The following is a 25,431-nucleotide window of genomic DNA, read 5'->3' as shown; positions in this document are numbered from 1 at the left end:
ATGCAACTAAAAATATAGACCAACTAACACCAGAACAAGAAAACAAACATAAATTATCCTATATTCTGTTAGTCTATTCTTTAAAAATAGATTTATTGATTTATTTTCCTATCAGAGACCACAGCACTGTTTAGCTGTTGTAGATGATAGTGGACATTGAACCTAGGACCACTACACTATCTCCCCAACCTTAATTAGTCCTTCTAGCCCTAGACTATCTAGCACTTGTATGTCTCAAGGGGCATCTAAATGTACTATGAATGCCTCAGAATAAATTCATTAACCCCAATGAGGAAATATTCTATCAAGGAGCACTTTGTTTCCACATGCTAATCACTAAGTCTAAAAACATTCCAGACTCTTAAATTGTCTTTGCTTAAAATATATACTTTCTTCTAATTTGGAACAAATTTAATATTTAAAGATTGCAAAGTTAGTAATGATAATTAAACATAGTAGTATGGATTCCTGGTCACTGTTCTGTTCATTCTTAGAATAGCTTTGTGCAGGGGGCCTGGCAGTGGTGCATCTGCTTAAGCGCACACACTACAGTGCACAAAGACCTGAGTTTAAACCCCTGGTCCCCACCTGCAGGGGGAAAGCTTCACGAGTGGTGAAGCATGACTACAAATGTCTCTCTGTTTCTCTCCCTCTCTATCCCCCGTCCCCTCTCAATTTGTTTCTATACAATAATAAACAAAACTAAAATTTGAAACAAAAGAATAGCATTGTGCAGAACTTAATTACTTGACAAAAATTGTAATATATCAACTATATACTAGGTATATAACACTGTGGCAAATTTATTATTTTTTATAGAAATGGAGAAAAATTTGTGGTCCAGGAGGTGGCACAGTAGATAAGGCATTGGACTCTCAAGCGTGAGGTCCTGAGTTCAAGCCCTGGTAGCACATGTACCAGAGTGATGTATGGTTTTTTCTCTCTCCTCCTCCTATCTTTCTCATCAATCAATAAATAAAATCTTTTTTTAAAAAAATGGAGAAAATATGAGAAGGAAAGAAGGAAAAAGAGGAAGGGGGGAGGAGAGACCTACAGCACTACTTCAACATTTATGAAGGCTCTATTCTGTAGGTAGGGATCAAGGGCTGGAACCCAGGTTCTTGGGTATGGTAACATGTGCATTCTACCAAGAGTGCTACCAGCTCCCTGTGGCATATCTTTAAAAAGTGCTAAAATCTATCTGTGGTCAGGAGATGGTACAGTGGATAAAGCACTGGACTCTCAAGCATGAGGTTCTGAGATCAATCCCCAGCAGCACATATACCAGAGTGATGTCTGGTTCTTTCTTTCTCTTCTCCTATCGTTATCATTAATAAATAAATAACATATTTTTTAAAGTGCTAGAATCTGACCATCAAGAATCATAACTTAGCTAAGAACAAGATTTACATGAAAATGAATGAATTAGTCATTATCTAAGATGTACTAAAAGTACAGAATCAGACTTTAATACTTTTAAGAATTTAGAAATGAAAAAAACAATGTGAACTAAAATTATCAGACAGCTTTAAAAGGTAAGCTAGCAATGTATTTCAAACTGAAGTAAATCTTGTGATAGAGATTTTAAGAGTTTCCAGTTAGGTGGTCTGGGAGGTGGTGCTATAATAAAGCTTTGGACTCTCAAGCATGAGGTCCTGAGTTCGATCCCTGGCAGCACATGTGCCAGAGTGATGTCTGGTTCTTTCTCTCTCCTCCTATCTTTCTCATTAATAAATAAATAAAATCTTTTAAAAAAAATTTTTTAAAAAAGAGTTTCCAGTTAGAAGACATTTTCTTCTACTATAAATTCACTTGCCTAGCAAATTCTGTAAATGGCAAAAGCCACTTTTTTTTTTTTCCTCCAGGGTTATTGCTGGGCTTGGTGCCTGCACCATGAATCCACCACTCCTGGAGGCCATTTTTCCCCTTGTTGTTGCAGCCTCGTTGTGGTTATTATTATTATTGCCCTTGTTGACGCAATTCGTTGTTGGATAGGACAGAGAGAAATGGAGAGAGGAGGGGAAGACAGAGAGAAGGGGAAAGAAAGACAGACACCTGCAGACCTGCTCCACCGCCTGTGAAGCGACTCCCCTGCAGGTGGGGAGCCGGGGGCTCGAACCGGGATCCTTACGCCGGTCCCTGCGCTTTGCGCCACATGCGCTTAACCCACTGAGCCACCGCCCGACCCCCGGCAAAAGCCACTTTAAAATAAACATGAAGGGGTTAACCCACTGAGCCACCGCCCGACCCCCGGCAAAAGCCACTTTAAAATAAACATGAAGGGGTTAACCCACTGAGCCACCGCCAGACCCCCGGCAAAAGCCACTTTAAAATAAAAATGAAGAGGTCGGGCGGTGGCGCAGTGGGTTAAGCGCATGTGGCGCAAAGCGCAGGGACCGGCGTAAGGATCCCGGTTCGAGCCCCCGGCTCCCCACCTGCAGGGAAGTCGCTTCACAGGCGGTGGAGCAGGTCTGCAGGTGTCTATCTTTCTCTCCCCTTCTCTCTGTCTTCCCCTCCTCTCTCCATTTCTCTCTGTCCTACCCAACAACGAATTGCGTCAACAAGGGCAATAATAATAATAACCACAACGAGGCTGCAACAACAAGGGCAACAAAAGGGGGAAAATAAATAAATAAATAAATAAACATGAGACAATAGGAGCCATTTACAAATTAAGACAACATGAAATGATTTGTTATAGATTTCTTTGGGAGCTAGGGATTTAGAGGTGGGTAAAATATATATAAATGCTAGACTATTAATAGTGACCTTGGTTCATAAAAGCCTAAATTTCAAGAAAACATTTCTCATTTACATTTCATTTATCATACCTTCTCAATCCCCTCAAAGTCTATCCATGTAATGTTTATTCAAATAATGCATAGCTAGTAATATAGGCAAGATCAGAATAGAATGAAAACATTAATCATACTAATTTATCCTAGAAACAATGATTGATGAAACTGATGCTTAATTTCTGACAACTTTAAACAACCATGACTTCTTACTCCTTATTCAAAATAGCTTGTCTTGGAATTTATCACATCAAAAAATGGACATTCAAATTAAATCCTAGGTATCAATCTCTTTTTTTTACTAGCCACTCTCTTATAAACTGTAATTTAGAAACTTACATTGCTTCCTGAATTAATATGCTGTCTTTTTATGTTTATCGACCTTTTGTACTAAGATTCCAAGAATATCTTCCCTTACTCTTGAAAGGTCTATTATTTTACTTCCACTATAAAGTAAAACTCTGGTTAGCTGGGGGACAAGGTTCTTTCTCTACCCATAATTAGCTATTTAAGGGTGTCCTATGTTTCTTCTTACAGACACATTAACATTAAAAGAATACTGTGCTGGGTAAACAGTATAATGTTTATGTGAATGACTTTCATGCCTTAGGCTCCTGTGGTCCTAGGTTCAATTCTATACACCACCTTAAGCCAGAGCTGATCAGTGCTCTGGTATCTATCAACTCATTAAAAAATAATAGTAATAATAATAAAAGAAAGTAAAATAATACTATTGTACCTCAAAACATTAATTCCAGGTTTTAAGAGACTGCTCACCAGGTGGGGTGTATGCCTTGTCACACACACAGCCCAGGATCCAGCCTCAGCACTATACGCTAGGTTCACGGCACTGGGGAAAGTTGCAGTGCTGTGGTTTTTTCCCTTTCTCCATCTCCCTGCCTCTTTATCTAGATGAAAAAGTGAGTTGAACATGCTTTACTATCATGTGACAGGAAAAAAAAAAGTCATCATTATAGTTGGTAGCTTCTATAGCTGAGAAGAAAAAGCAGACACCTTGCACAATTCTCCTGTTTAACCTCAAAGAATACAGCTACACTAACAGCTAAACCAAGATCTGTTTACCTGCTCAGCAAAAAATAAATAAGTAACTGTGGGGAGGATTAAATCTGTTAAGATGAGTAGAAGCCTCAAGGATCCAGACTGATGAATGACTCTAAAAGGAAAACCTAGGACATAAATAAAGATTACCTCAGCAACTTTCGGAGGCACTCCTTCCCCAAGCACTTCCCTGATGAAGCAATGCTGGCCCATGTAATAGGAAAGTCCACACGTCCTCTTGAAGGCATCTTTCAGCCGTTTCAGCTCTACATCTGTAACTGTGACACAGAAATAATAGGCAGGTAAGAAAACAGACAAAAGTCTCCCAAATTTTTTTACATTCTTTCAACCAACTTCTAATAAAAGAATGGCAAATACTACTTCTACTTCCGTGGATTCAGTGCCAGCATTATGAATCCAACACTCCCGGCGGCCATTTTTTTTTTCTATTTTGTTTTTATAGGACAGAGAGAAATTGAGAGAGGAGATAGAAGGTTGAGAAAAAGGGAGTCGGGTGGTAGGGCAGTGGTTAAGTGCAAGTGGCGCAAAGCGCAAGGGCTGGAGTAAGGATCTCGGTTTGAGCCCCAGGGTCCCCAACTGCAGGAGAGTTGTTTCACAAGCGGTGAAGCAGGTCTGCAGGTGTCTCTTTCTCTCCCCGTCTTCCCCTCCTCTCTCCATTTCTCTCTGTCCTATCCAACAATGACATCAACAACAACAATAAAAAGAAAACAACAAGGGTAACAAAATGGAAAATAAATAAATATAATAAAAAATTTTTAAATAAAAAAATAAAGAATTGTTAAAAAAAAAAAAAAGGTGAGAATAAGTCAGGCGGTAGCGCAGCGGGTTAAGTGCAAATGCAAAGCGCAAGGACAGCCCACCTCCAGGGGCATCGCTTAACAAGCTGGGAAGCAGGTCTGCAGGTGTCTGTCTTTCCCTCCTCTCTCCATTTCTCTCTGTCCTATACAGCAACGACGACAACAATAATAACTACAATAAAACAACAAGGGCAACAAAAGGAAATAAATATTTTTTTAAATATTTTTTTAAAAAGTTGAGAAAAAACATCTGCAGACCTGCTTCACTGCTCATGAAGCACCCCCTACAGGTAAGCAGGGGCTTGAACCCAGGTCCTTGTACATTGTGTAACTGAATGGACCACTGCCCAGCTCTCTAATTTGAACATTTTCAAATCTAATCTAGAACATAAACATGGAAATTCTTAATCCACTATCTTCAAGCAAAAGGACAGTAAATTATGGACTCAAATTTTAAGCAAGGGCAATGGAGAGGTAACAAATACTTCAAATTAGCAGGTAAATTAACTGGCATTAAATTCTGGCATTAGTATAGTTTCAGCAGTAATGTCCTCACTTCTCTTTAGGTAAAAATAATATTATTTATACTTCTTGAGCATGTACCTATCCATGAGAACAGTTCCTGTGTAGCTTATATTTGTCAATTCAAAATGTTCACATACTCAATACAAAAAAAAAAAAAAAAAAAAATCACTGCTAAATTAGAAATCTTTTACCAAACAGAACAAACAATATAATACTATGCAGTGGGTACAATGATCACAAATGAGGCATAGAAATTATTTTTCAAAGAATAAAAATGTAGTTTATGAAGAACTGTATATTACTAAAAGAAAATATTCAATGCTATTGATTAATCTGTAGACATCTACAATTAAAACTCTGACATTAAAAAAAAATGAGACAGGGCAAAAAAAATAATAAATAGAACCAACCTAGTAGATGTTTAAGGTTGAAAAGCATAGTACTGGGAGTCGGGCGGTAGCACGGCGGGTTAAATGCAGGTGAAGTGCAAGGACCAGCCTAAGGATCCCAGTTCTAGCCTCTGGCTCCCCCTGCAGGGGAGTCGCTTCACAAACGGAGAAGCAGGTCTGCAGGTGTCTAACTTTCTCTCCCCCGTCTGTCTTGCCCTCCTCTCTCCATTTCTCTCTGTCCTATCTAACAACGACAACATCACTAACAACTACAACAATAAAAAACAAGGGCAACAAAAAGGAAAATAAATAAGTATTTTTAAAAAAATTTTTTAAAAAGCATAGTACTATTATGGTCATCTTAGTTTTAGAAAGAAATAAGTATTTCAGGGAAAAATAAGAATGTATTTTTCTTTACCTCTTTATTCTCTATAGACTTCAACTAAAATTAGAGCAAGAATAAAAAAGGAAATATATCCACAAAGACAAAGAATGAAAGAAGAGAGAACTTGAGAATCTCTTTTTTTTCTTTCTTTCTTTCTTTTTTTTTTTTGTGAACATTAACTGTTTGGAGAAATGATTACTGATACACCAAAAAAAGCTGAAACTTCAGTATGGTTGAGTGCACACTTCACCATACTAGAGGACCCAGGTTCAATCCCCCAGTCCCCACCTGTGGTGGCAAAGCAATACTGCAGATACCTCTCTTTCTCTCTCCCACTCTACACTTAACCTCTCAGTCTCTCTCTGTTCTAGCAAATAAAAATAAATATATTTTTTAATGTTGAAACCTAAAGACTAGTTGATAAAAAATATGAACACATGAGAGTCAGGCGGTAGGGCAGCAGGTGGTGCAAAGTGTAAGGACCGATGGAAGGATTCCGGTTTGAGCCCCCGGCTCCCCACCTGCAAGGGGAGTCGCTTCACAAGCAGTAAAGCAGGTCTGCAGGTGTCTTTCTCTCCCCCTGTCTTCCCCTCCTCTTTCCATTTCTCTCTGTCCTATCCAACAACGGCAACATCAATAACAATAATAACTACAACAATAAAAAACAAGGGCAGCAAAATGGAAAATAAGTAAATATTTTTAAAAATATGAACAAAAAACAAACTAGTTTCCCTGATGAGTCTTATTAAAAGGCCTAGGAATTGGTGGTACCGATTATCACAGAAGATGGAGGAATACAAGGTGGGACTAAAAGGAAGCTTAAATGTCTATGGAGTGACAGCTCAATGCAGTCAGATACCAACTGACCACCTACTGACATCACATAGCTACTGCTGTCACACCAGTACTTTAAAGGATATTTCAAAAGACCAAAGATACATTGTTTGAAGAAACTAAGAAAAGAGCCATACATGGAGACATCATATCTAGCGGAAAGCTATAAAAGGAATAATGAATTCCGGGGTAAAAAAAAAAGAGTATTAAGTGAGAATTCCCCTGGCATACGCATCACCTAAACAAAATAAATGAGGATTGACTTATTAACTATAAGTAAATGATTCCAGGACAAAGACCTACTGACACTGACATAAGATAAAAGGAGTCTCCCTCTAATAATGGCTGGGTTCTAAATTAAATTAATCAGAAAACTCACAAAACAAGAAGTGTAATATTAAAACATAATTAAGTCTTATAGCCAACCTTAATGTGTCACTCTTAAAAATGAATGGATGTCTTGGCTTTATTTGGCTTCATAATGTTAAATATATAATGTATCTTCTATTATTGTTACATATATAAAATAACATCATTGCATCACATAATATACAACATAGAATATATACACAGTGAGTACATTTGTCTAAACTCATTTATTTATTTATTTTGCTCAGTGCATGCACTACAAATCCACTGTTCCTGTGGCCATTTTTTCAATTTTTTGAATAGGACAGAGAGAAATTGACAGGAGAGGGAGAAATACAGAAGGAGAAAGACACCTACAGACCTGCTTCACCACTTTTTTGGGGGTGGGGGTAAATAGCATAATAGTTATGCAAAGAGACTCTCATGCCTAAGACTCCGAAGTCCCAGGTTCAATCCCACCCCCTACCAGGTAGGTAGGTAGGTAGGTAGGTAAGAAGGAAGAGAGGGAGTTAGGTAGTTTTGGAGGATGCTGGGCAGTGGTGTATCCACAGCACAGGAAGGAAGGAAGGAAGGAAGGAAGGAAGGAAGGAAGGAAGGAAGGAAGGAAGTTTTGGAGGATGCTGGGCAGTGGTGTATCCAGCTGAGCACATACATTACCATGCACAAGGATCCAGATTCAAACTCCCAGTCCCGAAATGGAGGGGCGGGGGGGGGGGGGGGAGCTTCCCATATAAGTGGTGAGGCAGTACTACAGGACTGACTGTCTCTCTGTCCTAGCAAATTTAAAAAAGAAAACAACAAAAACTCATTAAAAAAGGTTTTAGTCTCTTTCACTCTCCTCTGCCTTCTCTCTCTCGAGACATCAAACACATGTGTGCACACACACACACCAAAGGGGGGAACTATCTACCTACTACTTAAATGCCAAAGACAGTGTACGTGATGGAAAGTGCAGAACTAATATAACATTAATTTGGTATTGAAGTCTGCCTTCCAGGAACTCACAGCTAAGAGACAGATTAGTAAATAGAAATGGCATAGCTGTGCAGAGGAATGTCCCAAGAAGGAGTATGAGTAAAACTGACAGCTTCATGTAGTGAATACTGCTTTTTTTTTAATTTATTTTTACCATTGGTTAGGGTCAAAGAAAGGAAGAAAGATACAGAGAGATACCTGCAGCCCTGCTTCACCACTTGTGAAGTTTTCCCTCTGCAGATGTGGACGAGGGGCTTGAACCTGGGTCCTTGTGCGCTACAGTATGTGCTTAACCAAGTGTGCCACCACCTGGCCCCATATATAGACTTTTTGGTGTTTTTTAAATAACTTTTTTCAATATTTTATTCACTTATTAATAAGAGGGATAGGAGGAGAGAGAGAGTGAAAGAGAGAGAAAATACCAGGAATCACTCTGGTACATGTGCTGCCGGGGATAGAACTCAGGATCTCATGCTTGAAAGTCCAATGCTTTATCCATTGTGCCACCAAGATATTCTTAATTGCTCTTACAGTGGACCATCATGACATTCTAAATAACAAGCCTGATATAGCAGGTTGTCAACATAAACAACCTAATCACCAATTATAACAATAACTGAAATAAGAGAAATTATAGTCTACTGGGATAAAATTGATTTATTGGTCATATCAATAGATTTTGACTAATGTGGCTAGGTATGAGTTACTTGTGATAGAAAGGACAGTAGATAATCAACCAGGAACCTGATTGTCTTTTGTGAAACTTATACTTTAAAAGTACTAACAGGTGGTCCAGGAGATGGTGCAGTGGATAAATCATTGGATTCTCAAGCACAAGGTCCTGAGTTCAACCCCTCGTAGTGCATGTACTACAGAGTGGTTTCCCTCTCCTCTTATCTTTCTCATTAATAAATAAATAAAATATTTTTTTAAAATTACTGGCAGAGACCCAAGAAGTAGAGCAATGGAGAAAGTGCTAGACTTAACTAGCATGAAGTCCTGAATTCGATCCCCAGCATTCCATGCGGCAGAGTGATGTTCTGGTTCTCTCTCATGTACCAGAAATAAATAAATCTATCTTTCTATAAAATACTGGCAAGTACTTTAAAAATCTTTAAAATACACAGCTGCTGCTGCTTTTCCTTCTTCTCCCTCTTCTTCCTCCTCCATATATATATATATATATATATATTTATCCAAATTTTTGAACTTAGGACCTCAGAGTTTCAGGAATGGGAGTCTTTTTGCATAACAATTATGCTATCTCTCTCACCTTACAAGCAGTTTCAATATGGTCTACCAATTGCCAAATTTTGGCAAACTAACGCTAAATGAATAAGGACACACATACACACACATGAAATATATATATATATATACACACATATATATATATACATACATACACATATTCAAATCCATTACTGTCTCTTTCTGTGAAAACATGAGCAAATTACTTAATATCTCTGTATTTTGGGTTTATAGTTCATCCATAAAATGAATATAACACTACTTAGTTCCTGACAGTGTTATGAGAATTTAATGAAATATATATATATATATATATATATATATATATATATATATATATATATATCGTATAAAAATTTAACAAAGACAAGAAAAAAATAACAGATGCTCAGTATACAGTCTTAAAAGAATTGGTTTCTGGAGGCCAGGCAGTAGCACAGCAGGCTAAGTGCACACAGAGCAAAGCACAAGGACTGGAGTAAGAATCCTGGTTCAAGCCCCCAGCTCCCCATCTGCAGGGGTGTCACTTCACAAGCAATGAAGCAGGTCTGCAGGTGTCTTTCTCCCCCCCCCACCCCCGTATATCCAGCAATAACAATATTAACAATAGCAAGAACAAGGGCAACAAAAATGGGAAAAATAGCCTCCAAGAGCAGTGGCTTCGTAGTGCAGGCACCAAGCCCAAGCGATAACCCTGGAGGAAAAAAAAAGAGCTGGTTTTTAGTAGTGATGAGGGTCTCCTGTTAACTTTCTACTCCTAACTCTAGAAGAAATGTGTGATGTGTAAAATGAGGACTGGAGAAAGGAGCTAAAAGACAAGTTAACAATAATTTTTTTCCTACTAGCAATTTCTGTATCTTTGATAGATCAACCTAAGGGTAGAATGTCATTTGCTGTAAAAAAAAAAAAAAAATGTACACAAATTACTATTAGATTTGAGCATGATTGCTATCTTACTCAAACACTGGTAAAACACATATTTGTAAATTATCAAAGGTCATCAGCACCCCATAAAATGTAAGCAAAAATGAAAATTTCCTTCATCCAACAAATTTTGCTATCAATATTACATTATGAGAAATATACCAGGAGTCATGATACCCTAGCAGAAGTCTGACATGGTAATTCTCTTGCATTCACTCACTACAGATTAGACTAAGTATGCTATTTACTCAAAGCATTACATTCACTTGTTCTATTATATTTATCTTCAAAGGTTCCTAATCTTATAGTTGGACTAAAATCACTGAGAATTCAATATACAGGCATTTGGTGAAGATAATCTTGTAACAAATTAAATAATATTGTTTATCCTATCTTACCCATCAGCAAACACAAAACTAGCTTATAGTTCACAAAATCCAATGTCTTTAAAGGGCATTTTCAATTTTGTTTTAATAATACAAAATGGATGTGGCAAAATAGGTGGCTCGGTGGTGAAGCATAGGACTTGCATATGTGAGGTCCCAGGTTCTAGTTTTGGTACCATATATGCTGGAGTGGCTTAGGTGATGACTCAGAGTGCAATTTCCAGATCCATATACCACAGAATGTTTCTCTACTGAGTCTCAAAAGCAAAAGAAATTTGAAAAAAGAGTCCCCCACACCCCCAAAGAAAAAAAAACAGTTCAGTTTTATTTGTCTAATAGTTCATGGTTACACAGTAATCCAAGCATATTCTCGCTAGTTCATCCCAACTACATGAGTATCATTAAAACTGAACAACCTATGCATTTTGCATATAGGTATGCACACAATTGGCATTGATGTGTTAAAGGTACAGAAAGATAAAGCAGGATCTTTGGCATTAAATGTTTAAAATTCAGTAACAAATATATAATAGCTTGGGAACTAGCTGGTAGTGTGTAGAGACTGAGTCTGGAAATGTATGTTAGAAAAAGGTGTAGATAGCTACAAAGGAACTGTTAGTGGAAATATAAACATCAAAGGAAAAATTGGTGGGGTAGAAGGTGAGCATTACTAGAAGTTCATTCCTAAGGCTTCAGAGGGCAAAGATTCAAATTTAATCTGTTACCTCAGCAGAAATCAACAATAAAGATAGGATTATACCAGTGAAAACACTGTGAACTTTCTCCAGGACCTTGCCCTCACTATAAGGTAGTAGTAATGGTAGGGACTGCCCCAGTCTCCAAAGGGAGGCTAGGTCAACCTGCTAGGTCACTGGAGGAAGGCTGGTCCTGAAATGAGTGCAGCCTAGAATGTTCCTAGCTGTGACCACAGACTGTGACCTCAAACTGACATGGACTCAGAGGTTACACAGGCTCCTGTACTAATATGAATATATATGGGCCCTGGGTCAGGTGAATAGGGTAAATAGCTAATTTTATTCATAGATTTTCTTCAAGAATAGGAGCTTCTCTCTGCCCTAACACAACTTTCTAGACCTCTTCTCAACTCTGACACCATCTTCTCAGACAATATTTTTGCCTACCTCCATGTTAGCTATCAAAGTCAAGCAAAAACTATAGTCACAGGTCTCTAGAAACATATCTAAAACAGACTTCCACTCTAAGATGCCTATTCTCATCTGTTCTATTCTTACTTTTTGGTTTCTGTTCATTAATCATTTTGTCCTGCTTTTTACCACCTTTCAGCTACCAAGTTGCAGACGCTATCAAGATTCTATCCTGATTTTCCTGGGCAGATGACCTCACCAATATGTCCTGGAAGTTCATCTCTCCAGAGCCCTACCTCACCAGGGAAAGACAGAAACAGGCTGGGGGTATGGATTAACCTACCAATGCCCATAACCAGGAGAGAAAAATTACATAACCCAGAACTCCTATCTTCTGCACCTTTGGTCCATACTCCCAGTAGGGGAGAAATGCTAGGGGGAAGATGACCACAGGGTTCTGAACTCCCAGCTCCATCAGGACCCGGAGAGAGAGAAGAGGAAAAAGGGAGGGGCATTTGGATATAGGAATAGGTGTATGTGTGGCTTGGAAAGGAAGACAAGGTGGGACCACAGGGGGAAAAGAGGGGGGAAGAGCCTATCTACACAAATATAGACAGTTGTAGAAATAATAGTTAAACCATACTTAAAACCTTAGAACTGCTGTAGCTTACAATGGAGGGAAAGGGGATCCAAAACTTTGGTGGTGGGACAGTGCAGAATTGCACCGTTATTTTGTAATTTTGTAAATAATTATTAAATCACTAATAAAATATAAAAAAGCATGGCCAACTGAAACAAAAGAAGACAGAAAAAAATATAGTGGAACTAAAAAAACCAACACTCCTGGGATTTTACAAACTGAGTCAATAGTAATCCAGCCACAAATATCAGTATCCTTTTTAAGGAAAGGAATAATTGACCCTAAATATGATTCAAAGATGACAGGAATCCCATACTTGTAGATTCAGGGGGCAGAGTTGTTTCCTCTTCGGTTTTAAAAGGCAGAGACTCCTTTGTTTGGAAAACAGCGACAAGGATGCTACTACAAAGTGCCTCAAGAGCAAGGTTCAGTGCCTGGGGTGGGGATTGCTTCACTGAGTTATGGGGGTGCCACTGTCTCCCCAGTAGGCCTGGAGGGTAGTGTTTTTCCAACCAGTGGGGAATTATTCTTTTTTAAAAAAGTGCTTTTTTATTTCCTTTTTTTTGCCCTTGTTTTATTGTTATTGTTATTATTATTGTTGTTGATGTTGTCATTGTTGGACAGAGAGAAATGGAGAGAGGAGGGAAGACAGAGAGGGGGAGAGAAAGATAAGACACCTGCAGACCTGCTTCACCGCTTGTGAAGCCACTCCCCTGCAGGTGGGAAGCCGGGGACTCACCAGGATTCTTATGCCCGTTGTGCTTTGCTTAACCTACTGTGCTACCGCCTGACTCCCGGAATTCTTTTTTTTATTATCTTTAATTATTTATTGGATAGAGACAGCCAGAAATCAAGAGGGAAGGGGGTGATAGAGAGGGAGAGAGACAGAGAGACACCTGCAAACTGCTTCACTACTCACAAAGCTTTCCCCCTGCAGGTGGGGACCAGGGACTCAAACCTGGGTCTTTGCGTATTGTAACATGCACTTAACCAGATGTGCCACCACCAAGAGGATTAATTCTTAAGTCTTAACATGTAATGAAATTTGCTAGGCTAAGTGTGGAACTTCCTCAGGAGCTTTCTATCCTTTTCTTTTCTTTTTTTTATTGAATTGTCCCGTTACAAATGGGATTAATTATCTATCCTATTCCTATATCACTACTGAATTTTGGAAGCACATAACCTGTCTGGCTTCACAAGCTCAAAGCAGGAGAAGAATTCTGTATCAGGATGAATCATACCTCCAGTGTCACCTATACCTGGATGTAGATGTCAGATGCTGCAATGAGCTGAGGCTTTTAGGATGGGAAAAAAAATTTATTAATGCAAGATGACATTAATTTGAAGGAAAGAGACAGAGAGAGAATAGTATACACACACACACACACACACACACACACACTTTAAGGTGTGGGGCTTTAAGATTTCGTCATATCAATGTATTTGGAATTAGGAAGCAACTGAGGTAAAATGAGGACATAAGGATAGGCCCTTAATCAGATAAGATTGGTCTCCTTATAAGAAGCCAAAGAGCTAGAGTCATTCTCATTTCTGCCCTCTACTTCTCCCTTGCTCCCTTCAAGTATAAAGGAGAAGGCACTCAACTGCTGGCAAAGAAGAAAAACATCTCCAGAAATCAAACCCTGCCAGACACTTGATTTTGACCTTTTCCACTTCCAGAACTATGAGAAAATTAATTTTTGTTGTTTAAGTAAAAATGATAGAATCATCATGGCAGGCAGAGCACATTAATACATTTCTATATTTACTGAATTAAATAGGCTAACTTTTCCTTTCTGATTTGAGAGGAAGTTATTTAAATGGCTTCTGTGGGGTCATTCTCAGATTCAACTGTATTGTTCTTGAAAGGAAAATATGTACTTTAATGAACCAAAAACACAGACACACACAGTATATAAAAGACAACATCACAACACTCATCTCTGAACTCTTGTAATTTTCTTTTTTGGTTTACAGCAGTAGTTATCAACCTTTGTCTGCAATGACATAGGATGGATGTTTTCATTTTCACAGGAATTCTCTGAACTCTAGCTATAACTACACTTTTTTTTACTTCATACATATATGTGAAGTGCATGAATCTTAATCCACTTTTGGAAAGGTAAGCTTTTTTCCAAAAACTTCAGTACTGTGCCATTCATTATATGCTTATAAAACATTTCCCAATACACAATACTGGTATTCTATAATCCTATCATCACTGCAGTATGTTGTGACTTTTTTTCTGAGGTAATAGCTAAACCTAATAATTTCAAGTATTGTCAGAAATATAATAGCTTTTAAGTCTCCGCAAGTAGGGACCAATTACTTTACTGGGGATAAGGTACTCTATGTCTTGATGAGATATTTTCTCTCAGAGAATCAAGACAATATCATCATTCAGATTTTTGCTAAAAAACAGGATTTACTGTATAAATAGCTTGGTTCCAAAGAACTGGATGGATGAAAATTTAACATCTAAAGGAAAGTCATAGAAGTAAGTCAATGGAAAATAATACAGGCAATGAACACTAGGAAATAAGCATTTCAATGCCAAAGTAGAAGTTCCAAACACAGGACAGACTACTGAACACAGCAAAGAAATCACAACCACTATTAATTTATTTATATGCTTGGTGAATCTGGCCTAATGTAAACTTACCTATCACAAAGTTCCTGACAGACTATCTACAGCAAAAGCTACTGTAAAGTCACTTGAGGTAGATTTTAAAAAAAAAGGGCAATTTAGATGGAACATATCAAAGTCAGCCAATAGACTCAGCAAGTTTTTTTGGTTTTTGTTTTTTGTCCCTAATGACTTTGCCAAGTATACAACTCTACCCAAGTTTCAGAATATAGGATGGGATGGAGAGAGGAGGGAGGGGAAGACAGAGATGGGGAGAGAAAGATAGAGACAACTGCAGACCTGCTTCACCGCTTGTGAAGCGACTCCCCTGCAGGTGGGGAGCTGAGGGCTCCAACTGGGATCCTTACGCCGGTCCTTGCACTTTGTGCCACCTGCGCTTAACCTGCTGCGCTACCACCCGACTCCCAAAATTAGAATTTCTATACAATATAAAGGAATTCAATTCTTTCAAAGTTGAACCAGCAAGACAGCATCCCCAGACAATGGCCTGCTTTACCACATGCATGACTTATATTTGAGCCCGACCTCCACTGCACTTAAGGAAGCATGAGTGTTGGGTCTTTCCTTCTCGTTTCTCTCTCTCTCTCTCTCTCTCTGAAAAAAAACGTCTCTGGGAGTCAGGCGGTAGGGCAGCGGATTAAGCGCAGGTGGAGCAAAGCCCAAGGACCGTAGTAAGGATCCCGGTTCAAGCCCCCGGCTCCTCACCTACAGGGGAGTCACTTCACAAGCAGTGAAGCAGATCTGCAGGTGTCTGTCTTTCTCTCCCCCATCTTCCCCTCCTCTCTCCATTTCTCTCTGTCCTATCCAACAACAACAATAATAACTACAACAATGAAACAACAAGGGCAACAAAAGGGAATAAATAAATATTTTTTTAAAAGTCTATCTAAAAGCAAGATAGTGAAGCCACTGAGATGGCAAAAAAAAAAAATTCTTCAAAGTTGATTTATTTTACAAATTCACAAAAAGCATATATGAAATTAGCTCAGAGTTAAACAACATAAAATTATAATACAATGCTGATTATATACTAATTTTTAAGAGTAAAGGGAAATTTTTATAATATTACATAGCATCTCTACAAGCAGACAAAAAATTCCCAAGTTTTATAATTGACACCAAAAGATTGTCCTGCTAATCAAGAACAATAAGAACACTATAGGTACTTTAAACTTCTTAGTACCCTGAAACAAATAATCATGGGACTTTTGACAATGCTTAGAGAAGTTTTTTCTGTGGTCGATAACAGCAGACATGGCTATAGTTGTACTTGTGAGCCCAAAGTATACAATCTATAATTATATTGAAAACTTTAAATTCAATAAACTTTCTACTTATTCCGAATTCTGCCATCAAAATATAAACAGAAAATGAAACCAATAAAATTCTATTCTTAACAACCTTAGTCAATCCAAAAAAGCAAGTTAGCGTTGAGTGCGTTTAATTACTTTGCTTCTTAACATCTACAATTTCATGTCAAAAGGTATAATAAGCATCAGACTCCTTATCTACCTTTAAAGCATATGTAACAAAGGCTTTTGAGTTTTTATGGAACACCATCAGAAACTAAAATAATAAAGCTACACTATGTGTAAAGGCCAAGAAGAATGTGACGTCACTAGACTTGAGAATCCTTAGACCAAAATGATCTAGAATGTTCTAACATGCAAATAGACAAATAATAATAATAATGTAAACTTTAAAATCAGAATTCACAAGGGCTCTAGATATTCCAAACTACTTCCCATTCCCTAAGCACTTCATGTTCACTGGCATCATCCTTGCCATAGTCTCTCCTCTTATTCACAATTACTCTGACTGGTCTACCTCAAGATTTGGCTTAAAGTCTACAAGTCTAAAAAATAAAAACTCCACCATTTAAAAACTTAAGTGTCCCTTCTACAGAATGATCTTCCTTATAATTACTCTGTATTAAACCTTTGATGCCTTAACTTCAGAATATTAATCCATACTATGTTTGTTCAATTTAACAGTAAATCTCTCCTCTATGATTTGACAGACTAAGGAATAGTTTTATCTATCTGCATTCCAGTACTTGTCAAAGAATCTTTAATACTGATGTTCAGTCATCTCATAGGTAAAGATTAAGTTTTTAATGACAAAGTAAATGTGCTATTTATTTTCTCATTGACAGTTTCCCGCTATTCACTCGTCGCATCTGGGAATAGTATTCAGCTCACAGTAAGGGCTTGATAAAAATGCTTTTTTCATTATCCTGCACCTGATGCTTGTCATCACTAAATGACTTCCTCCTTACAGGCTTCAAAAGCCTAATCAATTTGAAATCAGGCTAATTTTGTAGTCCATTAAATGAAATACAGGTGGGAAAAACAATATGTTAATTTTAAAAGTGCTTGAATGGTATAATTTAAGCATCTATGTGCCCAAAGGCAGAGATCAATAATGATTTTCTCAAAAATTTTTTAAATTATTTATTTATTTATTATTCATGAGAAAAACCGGTGGAGAGAGAGAAAGAACCAGACAACACTCTGGCGCTGCCAGGGATTGAGCTTAGGACCTCATGGTTGAGAATCCAATGCTTTATCCACTGCACCACCTCCTGGTGGCACTCAAAAATTCTTATCTTTGGGACAAGGAGACATAGTTCACCTGGTAGAGAAGAACACACACTTTCCCATGGGCAAAAACCAAGGTGCAAGTCCCCAACCACCACATGGGAACACCATATCCAGTGGAACAGTGCTACGGTGTCTTCCTTCCCTCTCCCATTGTCTCTCACTACCTGAGGAGGGGGAAAAAAAAAAAAACCTACTAGGAACAATGAAATCAAGTAAAAGCAGAGCCAAACCTGTGACAAAAAGAAAAAAAAAATCAGGCAACTCTTATCTTTGACAAATGCATGTTTTTCTTTAATGACTGAGGCAGGACTTTCACCCAGAGAGTCAGGCATAAAGACCTATAATCAACATTTCTATGTTATGCTTTTTAAAAAGAGGTAGTGACGTACAGAGTATAGTGTACATGTTACCATAAACAAGGGCCCAGGCTTAACCCCCCCCCATCCCCACAAGTGGTGAAGCAGTGCTGCAGGTATCTCTTTCTCTCTCTCCCTTCATCTCCCCCTTCCCTATTTCTGTCTGTATATAAAAAAATTTTTTTGATAATGGTTGTCATAAACTTAACATATTTTATCAGAGCTGTTAGCATTATACACTGGTAGAATCACTTAATCATTTTGCTCATTTCTGGGAACTTCACTTAAATAATTAAGAGTATAATTAAAGGTCATAATAAATAATTCATTGAACCATGAACACATACTGGTATTACAATAAATTAACAACCCAACATTATTAAAATATACACACAAATAATGTGCAAAGTAAAAATAAAGCAGTTGTTATACTGGATAGTACTAAAGATAATTTAATTGCTTATCACATAATAAGTAAATGTATCTTTCTTTTTTTTAAATATTTATTTTATTTATTTATTCCCTTTTGTTGCCCTTGTTGTTCTATTGTTGTAGTTATTATTGTTGTTGTCGTTGTTGGATAGGACAGAGAGAAATGGAGAGAGGAGGGGAAGACAGAGAGGAGGAGAGAAAGATAAGACACCTGCAGACCTGCTTCACCACCTGTGAAGTGACTCCCCTGCAGGTGGGGAGCCGGGTTCGAACCGGGATCCTTATGCTGGTCCTTGTGCTTTGTGCCACCTGCGCTTAACCCGCTGCGCTACAGCCCGACTCCCAAATGTATCTTTCTTTTATATTCAAAGTGTACATATAGTTATGGTTCAAGATACCACCACTAGCAAATCCTAGTCTCTCCCTCAGTCACTCATTCCCTAAACAAAGTTTGGCCTGCCTTCTTTCAGATCTTTTTTCATACTTTCATAAGATGCAGCCACAGTGATTTATAGTGATATTATTTGGCACATCACAATGCAAATCATTTCTGATAGATATATATATATATATATTAGATTCATTTCACGTCTTTATTTGTTGCATAGTATTCCATTAGAGAATAATAATATCTTGTTATTCATTTATTGAACATTTAGATTGTTTCTCCCTTCATGTAATACTTGCCATAAAAAAAAAAAAAAGCAAGCATGTGCCTGCTTGCAGAAATATGTATTTGTTTCCCTAGTAAGCAGTAGATCATTCATATGGTTTACAAATATTGCCAAACTTCCTTCCAAGTGGAGTTACTAATCTTTAGTCCCACAAGTGTTCTTCTTCTCTGAGACTATTATTATTATTTTACTGAGAGAAAATGAGGGTCCAGAGCACTATTCAGCTCTGATTTATGGTGGTTGGTGAGCTGGGGATTGAACCAGGGACCTGAGCCTCAGGCATGAAGGCCTTTTGCATAATGCTGTCTTCCCAGCTCAGTTGTGCTTTTTCTAACCTTTCATTCACTATTGTCTATATAATTTATAATTCAAACAATTTTATTTTTTTAATCTATTGTGTATATTAAGGGTTATTGTTTTAAAAAACAAGAAAATAAATAAATCTCCATTTAAAAATAAATCAATAAATTTCCATTTACCCTGTTAAGGAGGCTATATAAATTTAACTCCCTGCTGTAACAGCCTAGTTTATATCCTTGAGTAATCGAAGTAGAAAGTATTGTTGCTAGAGACCGGGCAGTAGCGCAGCAGGTTAAGCACACACAAAGCGCAAGGACCTGCGTAAGCCTCCAGCTCCCCACATGTAGGGGAGTCGCTTCACAGGCAGTGAAGCAGGTCTGCAGGTGTCTTTCTCTCCCCCTCTCTGTCTTCCCCTCCTCTCTTGGTTTCTCTCTGCCCTATCCATTAACAACAACAATAACAACAATAAACAACAAGGGCAACAAAAGAGGAAAAAATAGCCTCCAGGAACAGTGGATTCGTTGTGCAGGCACCGAGACCCAGCGATAACCCTGGAGGCAAAATAAATAAATAAATGAATAAATATAGAAAATAGTGTGGCTATATATATAAATATACCACTTAGCCACAGTACTGAAAGATATAATGTTGAAGTATTGCTATTTGTGGGTGTATTCCTAGAAACTAAAAGTTGAACTAGCCATCTCTTTTACAGTGCCCATACATAGTTGATCTTGGCTCAGGACAACACACATGGTTAGTGCAGGCTGTAGAATAGATTGTGACTCCGTATCTTCCTTTCACAGACTGCCAGTGTCTGTAATCAGAGTGAACCACCCTATCTTTGTAGAGCATCAGGTTGGACCATCTGCCACTACTTCTGTTCCCTAGCATTCCTGGTCTTTACTGCATTTTGTAAATGCAAAAGAACTACTTTTTTTGAAGAAGTTCAAGAGAAAATTGTACATCTTCCTATTAGTTTTAATAGCAAGCGTAAAAATGTGAAGAAAAATGCAGAATGAAATCTGAGTGGACAACAAAACTACTGTCAATGAACAAATCAGTAACAACTAAAAAACTTAAGAGCACAACATTGTACAGGTTTTCTTCTACAAACTGTAACAGCTCACATTCTGAAACTTGCCAAATATACCACTTCACAGTGAACAACTCTAAATTATTTCTGGGGAAGAATGTGGCCTTTGAAAAATATCTGTGAAATAAAAAACATACATTAAAAAAGAAAAGATGCCACTCAGTTTAACAGGGAATCTGTTCTGTTGTGTACAACAGAAAAAAGTGTCATGGAAAGAATACTTCTTAAATATCCATAAACTTTTTTCCTCCCATAATATAACAAAATAACTCTTTAAAATATATTGATGGCAAGTTTTCTAGTTCAGTCACATTTTTCCTGCAGTCTCTCAATAAAACAGAATTTATCATTTTCCTGGTTCATGAATTTCTGAAGTTATCAACAAAGAGGCATTCAATTAGTTCAACCACATTGAAATGTTTCCAAGTACTTTTCTCCCCACCAAGGGGGGGGGGCAAAACGAGTCAAAACACATTTAATATCCCAAATCACTTTGCAAACCTAACTAAAGTATAATAATAAAGTAAAATAAAGGGAGTCGGGCTGTAGTGCAGCGGGTTAAGCGCAGGTGGCGCAAAGCACAAGGACCGGCATAAGGATCCCGGTTCGAACCCCGGCTCCCCACCTGCAGGGGAGTCGCTTCACAAGCGGTGAAGCAGGTCTGCAGGTGTCTATCTTTCTCTCCCCTTCTCTGTCTTCCCCTCCTCTCTCCATTTCTCTCTGTCCTGTCCAACAACGACAACAATAATAACTACAACAATAAAACAACAAGGGCAACAAAAGGGAATAAATAAATTAAATAAATATTTTTTAAAAAAATAAAAATAAAAAAATAAAGTAAAATAAAATAGCCAGATGTAATGACAGGCTGGCATCAGTGTCTTTAAACAAAACAATAAACTATCTAGCCTAGTACTTTAGCCTTTGAAAAGCACTTTGATACTATTTCATTAGTTCCTCATAGAATGAGTTTTACAAGATGTATCTCTGATGTTCCTTTCTGTTTGGGGGAAGAGGAGGGGAGAGAGGAAAGCAGAAAAGACAAAGGGGAACACAGAAGAAGGGAGGGAGGGAGGAAAGAGAAAAGCAGGGAAAAAGGGAGAGAAGACTCGTCCACATACAATTTAGGATTTCAGGTTCCTTAAAAGGGCCAGTGTTTCTATCTGACCATGATATACCTAAATATGCCATGCCAATTAGAGTTAATAATCAACAACTTTAAATCCTCTATTGTGTTCATCCTATTTTACTTTAAAAGCAGTATTTTATCAATACATCATAAACTTTCTTTCAATAAACTTTATTATTCACTATTATGTTTGCAGAGAAAAGAACACCCAGGGCTGGTGTTAACTCCCAGTTAAGCGCAAAAATTACCATGTGCAAGGACTTGGCTGGGTTGAAGCCCTCGCTCCTAACCTGTAAAGGGGGCACTTCACAAGTTGTGAAGCAGGTCTCAAAGTGCCTTTCTATCTCCCCATCCCCTCTCAATTTCTCTCTGTCCTGTCAAATAAAATAAAGGGGGGGGGAGGTTGCCAGGAGTAGTGGTTTCATAGTGCCAGCACCCAGTGCCAACAATAACCCTGGTGGCAATAAGAAAATAATTCTTTTTCTTTGCCTCCGGGGTTATTGCTAGGGCTCCAAATCTAATCCTCTCCTGGAGGCTTTTTTCCCCCCTTTGTTGCCCTTGTTGTTTTATCCTTGGTGTGGTTATTGTTGCTGTTATTGATGTCATTGTTGCTGGATAGGACAGAGAATGGAGAGAGATGGGGAAGGGGGGGAGATAAGACACCTGCAGACCAGCTTCACCTATTGTGAAGGGACCACCCTGCAGGTGGGGAGCCGAGGCACCAACCAGGATCCTTACACCGGTCCTTGCGCTTCATGCCATGTGCACTTAACCCGCTGCGCTACTGCCCAGTCCCCATAAAATTTTTTTAAAGAAAGAAAAGAAAACCCCTGTGGTCCATGAGGTGGCACAGTAGATAAGGCATTGGACTCTCAAGCATGAGGTCCCGAGTTCAATCCCTGGCAGCACATGTACTAGAGTGACATCTGGTCCTTTTTCTCTCTACTTCTACCTTTCTCATAAATAAATTATTTTTTAAAAAAAAAAAAAGAAAACCCAATCCTCCAGTAAGACTGACTTACACTGTAAGTCAAATTTTATATTTTAGACTTCCATTTATAGAGAAAGCTATAAATAACAGCACAGGTTTATATCTTCAAATGATTTTAGGGCTAATAAAAATCTCCTACATTCTATTTTCTAGCTAAACCTTTAATATTCATGGAGATGTGGTACTGAAGGAAGCTCTAGTGCTTTGGTATCTCTCCCTCTCTTATTGTCTCTGTATCTCTGTCTTTATCTAAAAATGTCAGCTCAGAGAGGTGCAATCACACATATAAGGTCCCCAGTGAGGTTAAATAAATAAAATAAATAACTTTCAAGGTAATTAATCTGTAACTAAAAAGTTACTTTCCCTGTAATCATTTACTCATTATTTCCCCAAGGGACTCTTGTCCTAGTTATATACAAAAATGTTATTAATATTTTCATTATCTACACTGTGACTTCATGGTATTATTTATGAAGTTGTCAGGAGACGTAGTTATTACCAAGAGGCTTCACTCAGAGAAGGCTTTTTTTTTTTTTTCCTCCAGGGTTATTGCTGGGCTCGGTGCCTGCACCATGAATCCACCGCTCCTGGAGGCCATTTCCCCCCCCCCTTTTCGTTGCCCGTGTTGTTGTACCCTCGTTGTGGTTATTATTATTGCCATTGTTGATGTTGTTCGTTGTTGGATAGGACAGAGAGAAATGGAGAGAGGAGGGGAAGATAGAGAGGGGGAGAGAAAGATAAGCCACCTGCAGACCTGCTCCACCGCCTGTGAAGCGATTCCCCTGCAGGTGGGGAGCCGGGGGCTCGAACCGGGATCCTTACGCAGGTCCCTGCGCTTTGCGCCACATGCACTTAACCCACTGCGCCACCGCCCGACCCCCGGAGAAGGCATTTTTATAAATGAAAACTGTAATTAATTTGGCTAGAACAAAAATAATGCCACGAAATATTATATATATATGTACATATATATACATATATACATGGGGAAATGAAAACAAATCTACAAAACAGAGTTTGACCTTAAAACCAAATTTATGCAAAGGCTAAATTCCAAACTGATATGAAAAATTAACTTATATTCTTAACAGCAATAGTTCTAGTACTTTGACATTTAAAATTGAAATAAATGCCTCACTCTACTTTTAGGCAAAAAATAAAATTAGTTAGATTTGGTAAGAGATAGCTATTGATTTCCGTAACTCTAAAAATATTCTAAGACTATAGCTAAAAACTACTGTGATAGGAGTCAGGCGGTAGCTCAGCGGGTTAAGCGCCATGTGGCGCGAAGCAAGGACCAGCTTAAGGATTCTGGTTCGAGCCCCCCGCCCCCCACCTGCAGGCGGTGAAGCAGGTCTGCAGGTGTCTAGCTTTCTCTACCCCTCTGTCTTCCCTTCCTCTCTCCATTTCTCTCTGTCCAACAACAATAATAATCATAACTACAACAACGATAAAAAACAAGGGCAACAAAAGGGAAAATAGATAAAAAAAATTTTAAACAACTACGGTGCTATTTTTCTCCCAGAAACAAACACATTGATATTATGAAGTGAGTCAAAACTCTTATAAAAAGATTTATTTATTTACTTGAGAGTGACACCAGGACATCACTCTAGCACATACAATGCCAGGGACTGAACCCAGCACTTCAGTTTTTAGAGGCCAAAACCTTATTATCCACTGTGTTACTTAGAAGAAAATTTAAGTCCATTTTTTTAGATCATATCACCTCAAAGAACCATCCAAGCTAACTCGCAATAAACAAAACTATATGTAAATAAAAAGAAACTGCAAGGGTCGATAATAAGTAAGAATTCTACCTACCCTGTTTCATAATACACAATTCCATCCTTCCTACTACAAAAGAAACACAGCAGAGACAATGAAGCACTGCACAATGTGCTGCAGTATTGAATAGTGGACTTATCTTAAAGTCAATTTTTTTAACTTGACACATATCAACATTAGATAGCTTTCCTTCCAACATGCAGGGTTTTGTTTGTTTACTTTACAGAAATCAGGAGCAATTTCATTGCCTATAGTTAGGAAGGGAAAAAAAGAAAACAAAAAGAAAAATTCTCGATGTAAAAAAAAAAGGAGAGAAAAGGAAATAAAAAAAATCAATGAGTTGGAGACGCCAAGGGTGAAAGGAGTCCTACGGACTATGGTGAAGGCTTATTAGAGCTTTGGCACATTAAAAGATGCGTGACCTTCAACTCCTAAAATTCTTTTGTAGACCAATGCTACTTACATACAAGCAGACTGTGAAAACCAAAAATTGAATCCACTCATAAAAAATGAATATAAAGGGAGTCAGGTGGTAGAGTGGTGGGTTAAGCGCACGTGGCGCAAAGCACAAGGACTGGCACAAGGTTCCCAGTTCCAGCCCCCGGCTCCCCACCTACAGGAAAGTCACTTAACAAGCAGTGAAGCAGGTCTGCAGGTGTCTATCTTCTCTCCCCTCCTGTCTTCCCCTCCTCTCTCCATTTCTCTCTGTCCTATCTAGCGATGATGGCATCAATAACAACAACAATAATAACTACAACAATAAAATATTGGCAACAAAAGGGAATATTTTTTTAAATTTTAATAAATATAAAATAAGTTTAAGAGCCAATTTTCCATATAGCACATAATCAACACTTCACAGCTCTCAGTAATTTTCTGGTAACCATACATGGTTTTATAAACAACTTCAAGATGGCAACACTCTGAGGTTTTATTACACAAAGGCAAAAGTCTCTGAA

The 25,431-nt window shown here is 38.1% G+C and overlaps 1 protein-coding gene across 2 annotated transcripts in view; it reads right to left on the bottom strand.

The window, feature by feature from the left end:
• The window catches only part of USP32 (ubiquitin specific peptidase 32), a 173,958-nt gene that overhangs the window by 106,777 nt on the left and 41,750 nt on the right, over positions 1-25,431 (bottom strand). For both annotated transcript variants that reach the window (XM_060203891.1, XM_060203892.1), the window contains exon 2: positions 4,005-4,132. In XM_060203891.1, coding sequence (XP_060059874.1) covers positions 4,005-4,132 — 128 coding nt within the window. The remainder of the gene's footprint in view (positions 1-4,004; positions 4,133-25,431) is intronic.

The sequence above is a fragment of the Erinaceus europaeus genome, chromosome 12 (genome assembly GCF_950295315.1).
Source record: "Erinaceus europaeus chromosome 12, mEriEur2.1, whole genome shotgun sequence".
In the NCBI taxonomy this organism is placed as follows: domain Eukaryota; kingdom Metazoa; phylum Chordata; class Mammalia; order Eulipotyphla; family Erinaceidae; genus Erinaceus; species Erinaceus europaeus.
Note: the sequence above shows the minus strand (reverse complement) of the source record. Positions and strands in the feature narration are given on the sequence as shown.